This window comes from Hemibagrus wyckioides, linkage group LG04 (assembly GCF_019097595.1).
Source record: "Hemibagrus wyckioides isolate EC202008001 linkage group LG04, SWU_Hwy_1.0, whole genome shotgun sequence".
NCBI lineage: Eukaryota > Metazoa > Chordata > Actinopteri > Siluriformes > Bagridae > Hemibagrus > Hemibagrus wyckioides.
The window spans coordinates 27,096,876-27,111,157 of record NC_080713.1 but is presented as its reverse complement, the minus strand read 5'-3'; the positions used below and the strand labels follow the sequence as shown (position 1 = coordinate 27,111,157).

Genomic DNA, 14,282 nt, shown 5'->3' with positions numbered 1-14,282 from the left:
TCAGCTGAAAACTTTAACAGTTAACAATTCTTCTGATGCTTGAATGTTTTAAAGACAGGACTGTTCCTTCATCCCAGTCACTGCTTGTCCATTATCAGTAGATTACCTGCATGATTCATATCCAATTGCTCTAGGGCCCTAATCCCTAAGATGGAGTGTGTGAATGCCATACTTTTATTTTAACCATTTATAAAACATTTTGTTTCTGTTGTACTTGAAAGGCTGACCTGGTTTTATTGACCATGGAAACTGTGTGACTGTCTATGGTGATTGATGTGAGTTGTTTGGTGGTGTCTTTGTTACATACAGTATTTATAAATGATGTTATGATAATAGTAATAATAATAATAATAATAATAATAATTATTATTATTATTGTTTTTATTATTATTATTATAATTATTATTATTATGCTGTCTTTTGATCTATTCAAACCACTCACAAGACTCCGGTTGCAGGTTGAATCAATTTATTTGTCATATAGATGCCATTTTACCCATCATATGTTTCTTCGTATTGAGTTCGGGTTTAAACAGAATAATGTAACATTTAGGTGTAAATATACAGAATAGTAGAGCAAAACTAGAGGCTAAAATAGCAAATATCTCCACAGCTACAGTGAATTTTCCAGGAGAGCTGACATAAGCTGGAATAAAGGTAAGCCAAACTGCACAGAATATAAGTATGCTGAATGTGATGAATTTAGCTTCATTAAAATTATCAGGCAGCTTCCTAGCTAGAAAAGCTAAAATAAAGCATAGGAAAGCAAGAACTCCTATATACCCCAAAACAGCCCAGAAACCTATAGCTGAGCCCAAACTACATTCTAATATGATCTTTTCCTTGTAGTAGTTCATGTTTTTGTAAGGAAATGGAGGAGAAACTGTTAACCAAAGAACACAGATAATAACCTGTATGAGAGTGAATACAATTACACTGAGTCTCTGCTGTAGAGGCCCAAACCATTTCATGACATTACTGCCTGGAAGTGTAGCCCTGAAGGCCATTAATACCACTATTGTTTTCCCCAGAACACAGGAGATACAGAGGACGAAGGTGATCCCAAACGCTGTGTGGCGCAGCATACAGGACCACTCAGAGGGCCGTCCAATGAAAGTTAGTGAACAGAGGAAACACAGAGTCAGAGAGAAGAGTAGCAGGAAGCTCAGCTCAGAGTTGTTGGCTTTGACTATTGGAGTGTGTTTTTTTATTAGAAATAAAATAGCCACTAACACAGTAATTGCTGCTCCAAACAAAGAAAAAAGTACCAGTATTATCCCCATGACCTCTGAAAATGAAAGAAACTCTATGACCTTTAACACACATTTATCTCTTTGAGCATTAGACCAATATTCTCCTGGACACTGCTCACAGGTATTTGAATCTGCAAAATAATTATAGTTATTCTCATTAGGAAGGAGTATAAACATTGCCTTATGCCTTTATTTATTCAATCCATTGTTGAGGAACTGTATCCTAAATAATAGAAGAATGATACAAAATGTGCAATTAACAATTTGTCTTTGAATCTTGGTGATGCTGAAATTACCTGTCTGGTTACTGATCTCTCCTTCTGCACATAGTATACAGTCGTAGCAGCAGACAGGCCTTCCTTTCTGTGTAGCTTTCCTGGTTCCTGGAGGACAGCTCTCACTGCACACCGACCTTGGCTTCTAATATGAACAATGTGTTATTGCTACAATCAGGACTTTCCACATAAAATTTGGAAAATTGTCACAATTCTAATACATTTATCCACCTAATCTATTGCTCTTCAGTATATTCCAAGCATTTTTCCAAGCAGCTTTGGAGTTTTCTACACTGAATCAATATAAAGTAATGTCTCATACATATTAGTGGCATGTATACAGAATATTTATTTCTTCCTTTATGGTTTAGTTTAATAAAAGTTAATCATATGTACCTGTTTTGTCTCTCCAGCCCAAACTATATCTTCAGCATTTAGGACAAATTGTTGTCCAGCTGGCAGTGAGGCATCATAATAGCCCACTGCTTTAAACTCCACTTCTCCATTGAACCCTCGTTGCCAGTTTATTACATCATACTTTGCAGCTGTTGCCCCAGTGCTGTCGAACCACACCTGTTCTCCTACTTTGGTGGTAAAATTGACCTTTTTTAGTGACTCACCAACCTTCAAATAAAAAAAACAACAACAACAAACTAATATTCATTTTGTGACAATATTAGTTATGGATATCACCTTTGCTTTTCTATTTTGTGTTACCTGCCATGATTGTATTGTTTTGTTTTTCTCACAACTTGGACCTTCTGTGCATCTCAACAGGCTGTGTAGAGAATGTGCCACAGCATAAACTCCATTGTAGATGTTATTTGCATATCTCAATTCTGATATATCTTCATAGTAGTTTTTAAATGGAATCATATCATCATATTTTCTGCAGTTGTCTTCAGTTTGAGAAATGTTTCCCTCTGTATGCAAACAAGGGAAATCATTTTGCCAAAACTCTTTAATGACATAGTCAGCAAAACCAGCAATGTTCATTTTTCCCACATCCAATCCAATGGATCCATCCAATATATTATAACTTGCGGGTGTGACGAGATTGACTGCAGTAATCCAGCTTTCAACACCAATCATCTGGTAGCCAGTGACATTCTTTAAAATAAGATGGTCTATTAAAATGTTCATATCAATGTGAGAAAGAAAAATGATGATTACTTTGGCTGTGCCTTTCTTAATAATATCGGCCACTTTCTTGATTTTCTCAGGATCTGACCGGTCAAACTTCTCAGAGTACTCGACACATATTCCCTCCTCTTTGGCTGCATTCAGAAAAATAGCTATTCCACTGTTTCCATAGTCATTATCACTGTTCACAGCTCCCACCCAAGACCAGCCAAAGTGCTTGACCAAATATGCCAGAGCTCTACTCTGGTAGTAGTCACTCGCAATGGTCCTGAAGAAAGATGGATACTCTTTTCTGTTGCTTAAACAGTCACATGTGGCAGCATGACTTATCTGAGGAGAGAAAGACAGAAAAAAAACTAATGTCTGTTTTTTGGATGGCAGAATTTTGGCATGTTTATTTCAAGTTTCTTCTTTCAACAAGAAGGACTACCTGAAAATATTGCAAAGCACAAAAAAGTGCACTTGCTAATGCAAATGCTAGCAAATTTACAACATCATAAATTGCTCAAAAATGGTATGAATATGTGCCCATCTAAGCCTATTTAATCATATTAAACATAATTTTATACTTTAATACATTTCATGTGTTTTGTAACTTAAATATTTTGTTATTAAATAATTATTAGAATAAACAATTCTTACCACTGGGATCTGAAAAGGCCCTGTAGTTCTTGTTAGCACTACAGTAGAAGAAGACTCTGACTCTCCTATGATGGCTTGTACAACTGCTTGTCCAGAACAAGCACCATCTGCTGTCATATCCTGACCATTCAACAAAGCCATGGCTGCCTTCATACTCAACAATCTAGAGCCACAATTGTCATAAATCCTGTATCCAATCGAGATATTTGGGAGCAAACGGTTGCTTTTGTTGATTTCATCAATTACAAAAGTCATGGTCTGAGCAAGTCGAAATTCTCTAAGATTAAATCTAAATATACATGAAAATTATGAAAACATAAATCACATATTTAACATAAAGTCCAAAGTTAAAGAATGCCATATATTATGATTCCATATATATTCCAGAAATATAAAATAGTTATCCTAAAAATCTGGTACACACATATTAAAAGAATAAAAATGAGAAATATTCCACTACAACAAACCTAATGCAGATTAAAGGTGGAGGTTTTTCAGTATATGGCAATGACTGCATCTGTGTACCATCATGTATTGAAAAGACAGCTCCAATTATTACATCTCCATCTTTAGACAGCAGAGGATATGCTGGGTTTTCCAAGATGTGGCAAGTTTCTCCCTTTGCCATGCATAGAGAAAGGAGTAGTACAAACAATAACATCACAAAATTTGTCCAATGCTTTTCCTGGATCAGTCCTCAACATATAGTCATCACATATTTATAGATATTTTGTGGGTGTCCTTAGTATAGTCATTCAGTCTCAACAAATCAGAAATGTGGTAAGCTCACCTTGTGACATCATTAAGGAACAGCATTTGTTGCTGTATTTGTCTGGTTAATTCAAAACTATAGACTCAAGACAAATTATTTACAAACACTTCTGTAGGAGTTTACATTATTTGACTAGACCCATGAGAAAAACTGCAATTCAGGGTTAAAGGTCGGGTTAGCTTTAGGTGTAGGCATAGCATTAATAGCTGCATTTACAATTTTGTCAATGGAAGTTGGAGACAGTTAGCTCACATGGACAGTAGGACAAATGCATGTATGTGTATGTTATGTTTCAAGTGGAAAGGGTACAATGCGTATTAGAATCTTCTCTGTATGATCAAATATGGTGTTGTTTGGTTTCATTTTATTGATTTGATATTTTAGGTTGTAAGCTAAACCTGAGTGTGGTGTGCGACATTGACAGTCAGAACCAACTGTGGCCAGTCTATATAAGCACAGCCATAGTGTATTTTTTTATTTGTGTTTTCTTTTCTTTTTTTACTTTTGATTTGGTAAAGTGACCTTGAGTCCCAGAAGAGTACTATATAAAGACATAAACTATGAAGTTACATTATTTTTGTTGATGATGGACAAAGAGCACTATTTGAGTTTTCTGAATTATGGATACTTCTACTGTAACATATTTATTAATAGGGCCAAGTACCAAAGGTGCATAGGCACCTTATTGTTATTCTACAGTACCTTTTCCTCTTCCTCTTCCTCTTCCTCTTCCTCCTCCTCCTCCTCTTCTTCTTCTTCTTCTTCTTCTTCTTTTTTTGGCTATGGTGTCTATGGCAGCCCATAGAATTGTTAAGAAATAGTTACGAAATTTGGCACACTGTTTGTGGAGGCTCTATGTTACATTCTGACCAAATTCTGTCCAAGTGAACCGGTTAGCCTGTAAAAGGCCAACAATTCTGTCTGCATTACCAACAAACAGAATATGATGCCATATCTCAGCAACAACTTTGCACACTGACACAAAACCTGGTAGGCTTCTTCAGGACCATGGTTTGAAACTATGCATCAAAGTTCTTGGCAGTTCCATATACTGGTCAAATATTAAAATAACATGGTTAAAAGTATTATGTCAATACCAGATTTGGCTCATATTACATTTACATTACAGGCATTTGGCAGACACCCTTGTCAAGAGCAACATATTTTTATTTAATTTTATACAGCTGAGCAATTGAGGGTTAAGGGTTTTGCTCCAAGGGCCCAGCAGTGGCAGCTTGATGGACTTGGGATTCAAACTCACAACCTTCTGATAAGTACTCCAAAAACCTAACCACTAAGCTACCACATCCCCCCAAATATATCATTTTGGCACCTATCTAAATGTAAAAGTAGAAACAGACAACACCAGAGTTCACAGTGGTAGCATCAGCTGCAACAGAAATGCTAGCTTACTGCCCATTTGTTCATCCAAATCTTTAGTCAGAGAATTCTACATAAAGAGTGAAACTTTAAATCAATCTTGAATCCCTTTGCTAAAATAATGGCTCTATGGCTTTAATGTGCTTACTTAGGAAACTGTAGAACAATCGCAGCACATTGGTAAATGTGTGGCTCTGGGTGGCAGGTCTGGGTGCATGGCCTCCAGATATACTACTTGCAGCTTAAAGTATCATTTGACAAAATTATAATGACTCCTTGTAGTAATTAACAGCTTGAGTGTATTTGTTAGCTATTATGTAATAGTCAGTTTGACTCTGATTATGCAATGTGTCTCAACATATCATCATTCTGACCTGTTAGTATGGTTAAAATGTCAAATTATATTTGTGATAACTGTAAATGACAAACAATATATTGTTTACTCCTGATTAATTGTGCGTTGCATCATGCACTGATTCTCTGTTTTTGTTGTTCACAGTAATATTCCCACAGGCATTTATGAAAGTATATTATGTTGCTGCCAGCTGGGTTAAATTAATATGATTGTTATTTTTAATTACAGTGTTCATAGAGGCATCAGTCACATTGCTTTCCAGATGAGTCTTTCTCACAGGAGTGTGTTGTCAGCTTGTTCAAGTTCTAACATGTCACCCTCTACATCTCTAGACAACCACCTACCTCACTCCCACAGGTTCCTATTGCATGCTCCCATCTGCACTGCCTCCTCATCTACATGGTAGCCTCAGTTGCCCTTGTTTCTTTCTATTTGTACACACAAAATAATGATTTTCAACATTAAGCATATAGTAAATTAAATACTTGAGGTATAATATTTATTCTACACATGTAAGGTGCTCACTTGGATTTCCAAATCTGCTTGTTATGTAAAAAATCATTTTTTGTATTATGTGAGAGATGTGTGCATACTGTATGCTGTAGGTCACAAAAGACAGTCTTCAGTGCCCTCTGCTGATCTTATAGAAACCATAGCAGATCCTTTTCATATGTCAACCATTAACCATCAATCATCAAGCGCAAGTAGTTTGATTATTTCTGTTTTATTCTGTCATGATCACAAAATTTTAATGCCAATAATATAATTGTCCTCTAATGTAGATTACAAGACTGCATTTTGTGGTGTACAGAATATAAACAACGAAGACACAACTGCAATTTTTAATGATATGTTTAATATGTTTTCATTGACATCTGTTCTTAAATTCATCATCCATTCATTTGTTTGTACTGCTTATCCAACACAGGGACACAAGGGGGGGGAAATTGAAAATTGATATATCACATATTCTTTGTGCTAAGTAAATTCATATGTTATGGATTACAAATCAGCATGTTAATGAATACAAGACAGAGATAAGACACAACTTCAACCGTTATACATTTAATCTATTCTCACCCTTAGTATGCATAGTAGACACAATTAGATGTAAGACAACTAAACATTATTTGGTGAAGAATATTCAAAATGATGTTTCCAAGTTCAAAATTATTCAACTAAAATGATGAAGTATATCTTAGAGGATTTGAAAAATGTGTTTCTTATAGGGATTTAGATGCCATTTTCCCCATCATATTTTTCTTTGTGTTCAGTTCAGGTTTAAACAGAATAATATAACATTTAGGTGTAAATATACAGATTAGTAGAGCAAAACTGGAGGCCAGAATAGCAAATATCTCCACAGCTACAGTGAATTTTCCAGGAGAGCTGACATAAGCTGGAATAAAAGTGATCCAAACTGCACAGAATATAAGTATGCTGAATGTGATGAATTTTGCTTCATTAAAATTATCAGGCAGCTTCCTAGCTAGAAAAGCTAAAACAAAGCACAAGAAAGCAAGAACTCCTATATACCCCAAAACAGCCCAGAAACCTATAGCTGAGCCCAAGCTACATTCTAATATGATCTTTTCCTTGTAGTAGTTCATGTTTTTGTATGGGAAAGGAGGAGAAACTGTTAACCAAAGCACACAGATAAGAACCTGTATGAGAGTGAAGGCAAGTACACTGAGTCTCTGCTGTAGAGGCCCAAACCATTTCATGACATTACTGCCTGGAAGTGTAGCCCTGAAGGCCATTAACACCACTACTGTTTTCCCCAGTACACAGGAGATACAGAGGACAAAGGTGATCCCAAACGCTGTGTGACGCAGCATACAGGACCACTGAGAGGGCCTTCCAATGAAAGTAAGTGAACAGAGAAAACACAGAGTCAAAGAGAAGAGCAGCAGGAAGCTCAGCTCAGAGTTATTGGCTTTAACAATGGGAGTGTCCTTTTCTATTAGAAATAAAATAGCTACTAACACAGTTAATGTAGCTCCAGCCAAAGAAAAAAATACCAGTATTATCCCCATGACTTCTGTAAATGAAAGAAACTCAATGACCTTTAACACACATTTATCTCTTTGAGCATTAGACCAATATTCTCCTGGACACTGCTCACAGTTATTTGAATCTGCAAAATAATCATGGTTATTATTATTAGAAAAAAAAAAAAACATGTATAATAAATTGCATCCGAAATAATAAAAGAATGGTGCACAGGGTAGAATTAACACGTCTTTGAATCTTGGTGATGCTGAAATTACCTGTCTGGTTACTGATCTCTCCTTCTGCACATGGTAAACAGTCATAGCAGCAGACAGGCCTTCCTTTCTGTGCAGCTTTCCTGGTTCCTGGAGGACAGCTCTCACTGCACACAGACCTTGGCTTCTAATATGAACAATATAGTACAGCTACAACTTTTTGTCTTTTATAAGGGTTTATCTGTCAAATCCATGCAGCGGATTAGCTGTTTTTTTTTGTTTACAACTGAAATCTATGCAGATGTACAGCTGTCTATTTTACTTAGAAGCACTATATTGTTGTAGAATGTATATTTACTGTTTCATGTATATTCACTAGAACAATTCTAGAGCATTTGTATTTTGAAAGAAAACGTTAGATAGAGCCTAAACAAATCTATATTTTAATTTGCTACAGAACCTTAAATTTTTGTCTGAAAATTCCAGGAAACTGTTGAGCTATAAACATATACTCATTAATAGCAGCTTTTTAGATTTGAGGCACTATTTTGGTGTTTTCATGTATATTCAGAAGGATGGAGATTTTAAGAACATTGTTTTTTGCCCCCCAAAAAATGTCATGTAGGGGCTTAAAGGCCCTTACTTTATAGCAGAAATAATAATTTATTCTTCGTTTGGTTTTTGGATTTTGCTTCATATATTTCAATGTTGAATTAGTAAACAATGTATTCACCTCTCTTTTCTCTCCAGCCCAGACTATGTCTTCAGCATTTAGGACAAACTGTTGTCCACTTGGCAGAGAGGCATCATAATAGCCCACAACCTTAAACTCCACTTCTCCATTGAACCCTCGTTGCCAATTCACCACATCATACTTTGCAGCTGTTGCCCCAGTGCTGTCGAACCACACCTGTTCGCCTAATCTGGTGGTAAAGTTAACCTTTTTTAGAGCTTCAGTAACCTACAAAGGGTAAAGAAAACAATTATTCATTTTATGACAATATCAGTCATGAACAAAGACTGCATTAGTTTCCTTCTTTGTGTTACCTGCCATGATTGTATTGTTTTGTTTATCTCACAGCTCTGGTTTTCTCTGCATCTCAACAGGCCGTGTAGAGAATGTGCCACAGCATAAACTGCACTGTAGATGTTTTTTGCATATCTCAATTCTGATATATCTCCATTGTAGTTTTTAAACGGAATCATATCATCATATTTCCTGCAGTTGTTTTCAGTATCAGAAATGTTTCCCTCCATTTGCAAGCAAGGGAAAACTGTGTGCCAAAATTTGTTTATAACATAGTCAGCAAAATTAGCAATATTCATTTTTCCTACATCAAAACCAATGGATCCAGCCAATATGTTGTAACTTGCTGGTGTGACTAGATTGACAGCAGTAACCCATGCTTCGACACCAATCATCTGGTAGCCAGTGACATTGTTTAGTATTAGGTGATCGATTAGAATGTTCATATCAAAATGGGCAAGAAAAATGATAATTACTTTGGCTGTGCCTTTCTTAATAATATCCACCACTTTCATGATTTTGGCAGTGTCTGAACGCTCAAACTTCTCAGAGTACTCAACACATATTCCCTCTTCTTTGGCTGCATTCAGAAAAATGGCCATTCCATTGTTTCCATAGTCATTATCACTGTTCACAGTTCCCACCCAAGACCAGCCAAAGTGCTTGACCAAATATGCCAGAGCTCTACTCTGGTAGTAGTCACTTGCTATGGTCCTGAAGAAAGATGGATACTCTTTTCTGTTGCTCAGGCATTCACATGTAGCAGCATGACTTATCTGATGGAAGAAAAAAATAGTCTTTTTGATGCATCTTACGATGAAGTATTTACAATTATTTTCTCTTAGTAAGAGAAAATTAAACAGAATATGTACTACCATCTGACATAAAAGAAAAGAAAACCGAAGTCTGATGTAAATAATGCTAATAATTTGAATAACATTAATTGATTAATTTTTAATGCTTTATCCTGGTCAAATTTGTGAGGAAGCTAGAGCCAAACCAAGAAATAATGGGCTACATCGTTACATCGTAGGACACCACACAAACACAGTCACATAAACCTTCACATTTATAGGCAATTTATTGTACCCATTCCTTCCATCAGTCTCACAAGCACAGGACTGAACCAAAAACCCTGTATCTATGAAGTGTCAATATTATCCAGTAGCCACCATGTCACCCAAAAAAATAACATACATTGCTCAAAGTGAATATTAAACACAAGAACTACAATTTACCTAATTGTGTCTGAAAGTAAAATTTCTAAAATCCTGTTGAGGCAAAAGAAACTAATTTTAAAGAATTTATAAATAATAAATAGATGCAAAGATATGTATGGATTACCTGTAGACATTTCTCTATAAAGTTTGTTTGGAAACTATTACATTTTTTTTTTCATAAAATAATAATTTAATTAATTAATCCTTACCACTGGGATCTTAAATGGTCCTGTAGTTTTTGTGAGGGCTATAGTAGGAGTAGACTCTGACTCTCCAATGATGGCTTGTACTTCTGCTTGTCCAGAGCAGGCATCATCTGCTGCCATGTCCTGACCATTCATCAAAGCCATGGCTGCTTTCATACTCAACAATCTTGAACCACAGTTGTCATAAATCATGTAACCAATTGTGATATTTGGGAGCAAGCTGTTGCTTCTGTTGATTTCATCAATTGCATAAGTCATGGTCTGAGCAAGGCGTAATTCTCTTAGGTTAAATCTACAAATGCATATAAAAATCATATGAAATTTGATATTATATCAGAACTAAAAGAGTTACTAATGCAGTACAGAAATACAACAGACATTTCCTAAAAATGACACTAATGTGAAATTTTCCACTACAACAAACCTAATGCAGATTAAAGATTGAGGTTTTTCAGTATATGGCAGTGACTGCATCTGTGTACCATCATGTATTGAAAAGACAGCTCCAATTATTACATCTCCATCTTTAGATAGCAGAGGATAAGCTGGGTTTTCCAGGATATGACAATTTTCTCCCTTTGCCATGCCAAGAGAAAGATGTAGTACAAGGAATAACATAATGATTGTTGTCCTATGCTTTTTGCTGGATCAGTCCTGTACAGATTTACAGAAGTTATTATATATTTAAAGACACTGCTCTGGGCCTTCTGGGAATGACATTTCAGTTTAGACAAATCAAAGAGGCGATGAGCTTTGTGATGTCATTCAGGGACAGGGACACAAATTATTTACAATCCACAAATCATTTCATACAACCTTAGCTCTCACCCTATTCAGCATTTGATTAAATAATTTGACAAAAGAAACTGTGCATGGCCTAATACACTTATTTCATATATATACACTACACCAATGTACAGCAATGAGGATTAATGAAGTTATTATCCATTACCAGCTTTAACATACATTTAGAAGGTAGATGGTTTGTCAGTCATCTGAGATCAGTCATCATCCCAGAGTCCAGTCATCACTTCTATGTGATAAAGTACTTATTTGTTAAGTGCTTATGTTGGCTTCCATTACAATTACAGTGGTCAGCCAGGTCAAAAAGGCTTGTGCTTTCCACCTTTGCTTTCTTGCTCCTACCTATGTATTCTTAACATGAGCTAAAATCTTAAATATGCTTCCTCCTAAACAAGTGCTTGGCATAGAGCACTAACATAGATCATCAGAATACAAAAACAGTTTTAAATTTAAAATACCTTTGGGTTTGTCTACTGCTTCTCCATTGACATACATCATTTTCCAAAAGAGTTTTATTGTTAAAAATGCACTGAGGAGGACTCCCAGGGGAGGTTAAACTCTGTATGTTCAACTATCTTTCATACATCTATCATCAAATATTCAAAAAGTTACTATAATGCAGTCCTGGTTTTGGGAATGGCAATATATAGAATATATATTAACTCAATATATAGTGATTTTTTTTTTTTTCATCATTCATAGGGAGGTTTTGAGAAGTTGGCTTTTGGCGTGAGACTTGAACAGGGCCTGGGAGTCCACTTTTTCAGCCTTGGCAGGGAGCTGATCATTGAACAGTGCCTGGGAGGCTGCTATGTCAGCCAAGGCAGAGACTAACTTGGGGGGCTGTCACATTTTCTTTGGTGTGCAGCTTGGCCTGGAGGCTGCCATATTGGCATTGGCATGCAGCTTGGCTTTGAAAGCAGCCATGTTGTCCTCGCTATAGTACAGGGCTTGGAACAGGGCTTGGGAGGGGGTCACAGCCTTGATGTGGAATGGGGTTTGGATTAGGACTTGGGAGGCCACCACCTTGACCTCAGCATGAAACAGGGCTTGGAACAAGCTTTGAACATGGCTAGGGAGTCCCCCATGGAGTTCCCCATGGAACTTTGTAGACAATCCCTACTTCTCCTCTACCCTAACCCAGCCCTCCCCACAGCAACCTCTGTAGAGAGCTTTGCTGTAGAGGGTAGGCCTCTAGAGAGATCTGTGTGCTGAAGGCCACCCAACTGGACTGATTGTGGAATAGGGCTTGAAGCTGTGCACTAGAGGCTACCTTGTGAGCCTCTGGAGATAAAGAAGGCCTTCTTATACCCTTTCATCTGTGGTCCCACCAGTGCTGTGATTTTATTACAGAGAGTAACAAAATGACAGTCAAATCTCTCAAGCAACACTGTGATCCAAGTACTAGGCACTTACTTTCTAAACCCTGATAGGTCATACCCCTATTGGCTATCTCATTGGCCAAAAACACTGCTGAGCTGCTCCTGCAGCATGTGGTGTGGATTCATGAGATACCCGAGGATTTGGTCTCTGATAATAGCCCCCAGTTCACTAGCAACTTCTGGAAAGCCTTCTGTAGGCTTTTAGGAGCCAATTTAAGTCTGTCCTTGGGGCACTACCCACAGTCTAATGACCAGATAACCATACCTCTCAGGCTACTTTTGGACTTGAGACCAAAAAGTCAACCTGCTGTAGTTTGGGGCCTTCTTTCCAACATTAAGTATGTCTATCAGGTAGAGATACCCCATTGCTTGCATACTCTAGGAAGCTAGCTCCCCCATATGTGGGACCATTCAAGGGTTGGGACAGGTCGACCCTGTCTTGTACAGCCATCATCAATCCTATCCATGAAAGTGAAACCCCACCTGCAACTGCTCCTATGGAAGGGAAACTGTAAGGAACAGGCTACCAAGACCCTGGCCTGGGACCAGAGAGCTCCATCTGGGAAAATTGGTGCCAACTGGTGCCACCTGTGACTGTACTGTTTGACTTGCAAATCTATACATTGATTTATCTATCATAATCATCAAAGTATTAAAAAAATAAAAGTGAACTTGGATTTGAGAAAGAAAATAGATCAATAAATTATTATTATTATTATTATTAAAAGCGTTTTTCAAATATTGATTGAACCATCAAAATTCTAATGTTTCTTCATCGATCTATGGGTTTTGAGAATTTTGAGAATTCAGCATTTGTTTTATCAGATTACTCATAATCTATAAGTTTACCTGAAGATCTGCATATGTTTCAGTGATGAAATGTGTTGATAAATATAGTATCAGCCTTAGTAAAGGCAATGGCAGTGAAGCTGACTGTGCCACTGGAGTTGACAGGACATCTTGGTGTCAACAGGACTCTAGAATTCCTATGTAGACATGTCTAGTGGCCCAACATTAATCAGGCTGTTCATGTTGCAGTTTGCCATTTGTGTGTCCCCCAAAAAAAAACCCTAGGACACCACCAGCAGGCCTGCTCTGTGGCTGTCTTTTGCCCTCTTGTCCATGGTCCCACCAGTCACTTCATTTTATACCCTGTCTTCCAATCTCAAACTATCTAAGGCCTGATGACGCTATTTACCGTTTTGGCAGCTTCTGTTTATCCTCCTTATTTTTAAAAAATATAGTATCTATAGATACATATCATGATGTCTTCTAGTTGAATGATTTCTTGCATTTCTGTCCTTTCTAAAATACAGGCCACCCTCTACCCCAGTACAGCACGATACCATCTTTCCTCTGTCCTATAGCCTTAACTACAGCAAAAACTCTTTCTTTCTTTCTTTCTTTCTTTCTTTCTTTCTTTCTTTCTTTCTTTCTTTCTGTCTTTCTTTCTTTCTTTCTTTCTTTCTTAGGAAATCTTTCCTGAATCCAATCATGTCAACATACAAATACAAAATAAGACACAATTCTGATTCTTTTTATAATCACTTTAATCAGTTCTGATGAATAGCCATTTTATATGAATTACATGTAACATATCTAAATAGTATTTAGTT

The 14,282-nt window shown here is 36.8% G+C and overlaps 2 protein-coding genes across 2 annotated transcripts; both read right to left on the bottom strand.

Annotated features, from left to right (window-relative positions):
- Nucleotides 1–476: 476 nt before the first annotated feature.
- Nucleotides 477–3,974, bottom strand: LOC131352197 (extracellular calcium-sensing receptor-like). Its single transcript, XM_058388142.1, has 6 exons — nt 3,781–3,974; nt 3,314–3,602; nt 2,246–3,001; nt 1,925–2,152; nt 1,550–1,673; nt 477–1,384 (listed from the first exon to the last, which is right to left on the bottom strand). The coding sequence occupies exons 1-6, from the start codon at nt 3,972–3,974 to the stop codon at nt 477–479; spliced, it is 2,499 nt and encodes an 832-aa protein (XP_058244125.1).
- Nucleotides 3,975–7,043: 3,069 nt separating this feature from the next.
- LOC131351525 (extracellular calcium-sensing receptor-like) lies at nt 7,044–11,065 on the bottom strand. Its single transcript, XM_058386942.1, has 6 exons — nt 10,905–11,065; nt 10,484–10,772; nt 9,075–9,830; nt 8,761–8,988; nt 8,091–8,211; nt 7,044–7,957 (listed from the first exon to the last, which is right to left on the bottom strand). The coding sequence occupies exons 1-6, from the start codon at nt 11,063–11,065 to the stop codon at nt 7,044–7,046; spliced, it is 2,469 nt and encodes an 822-aa protein (XP_058242925.1).
- Between the last annotated feature and the right edge of the window lie 3,217 nt (nt 11,066–14,282).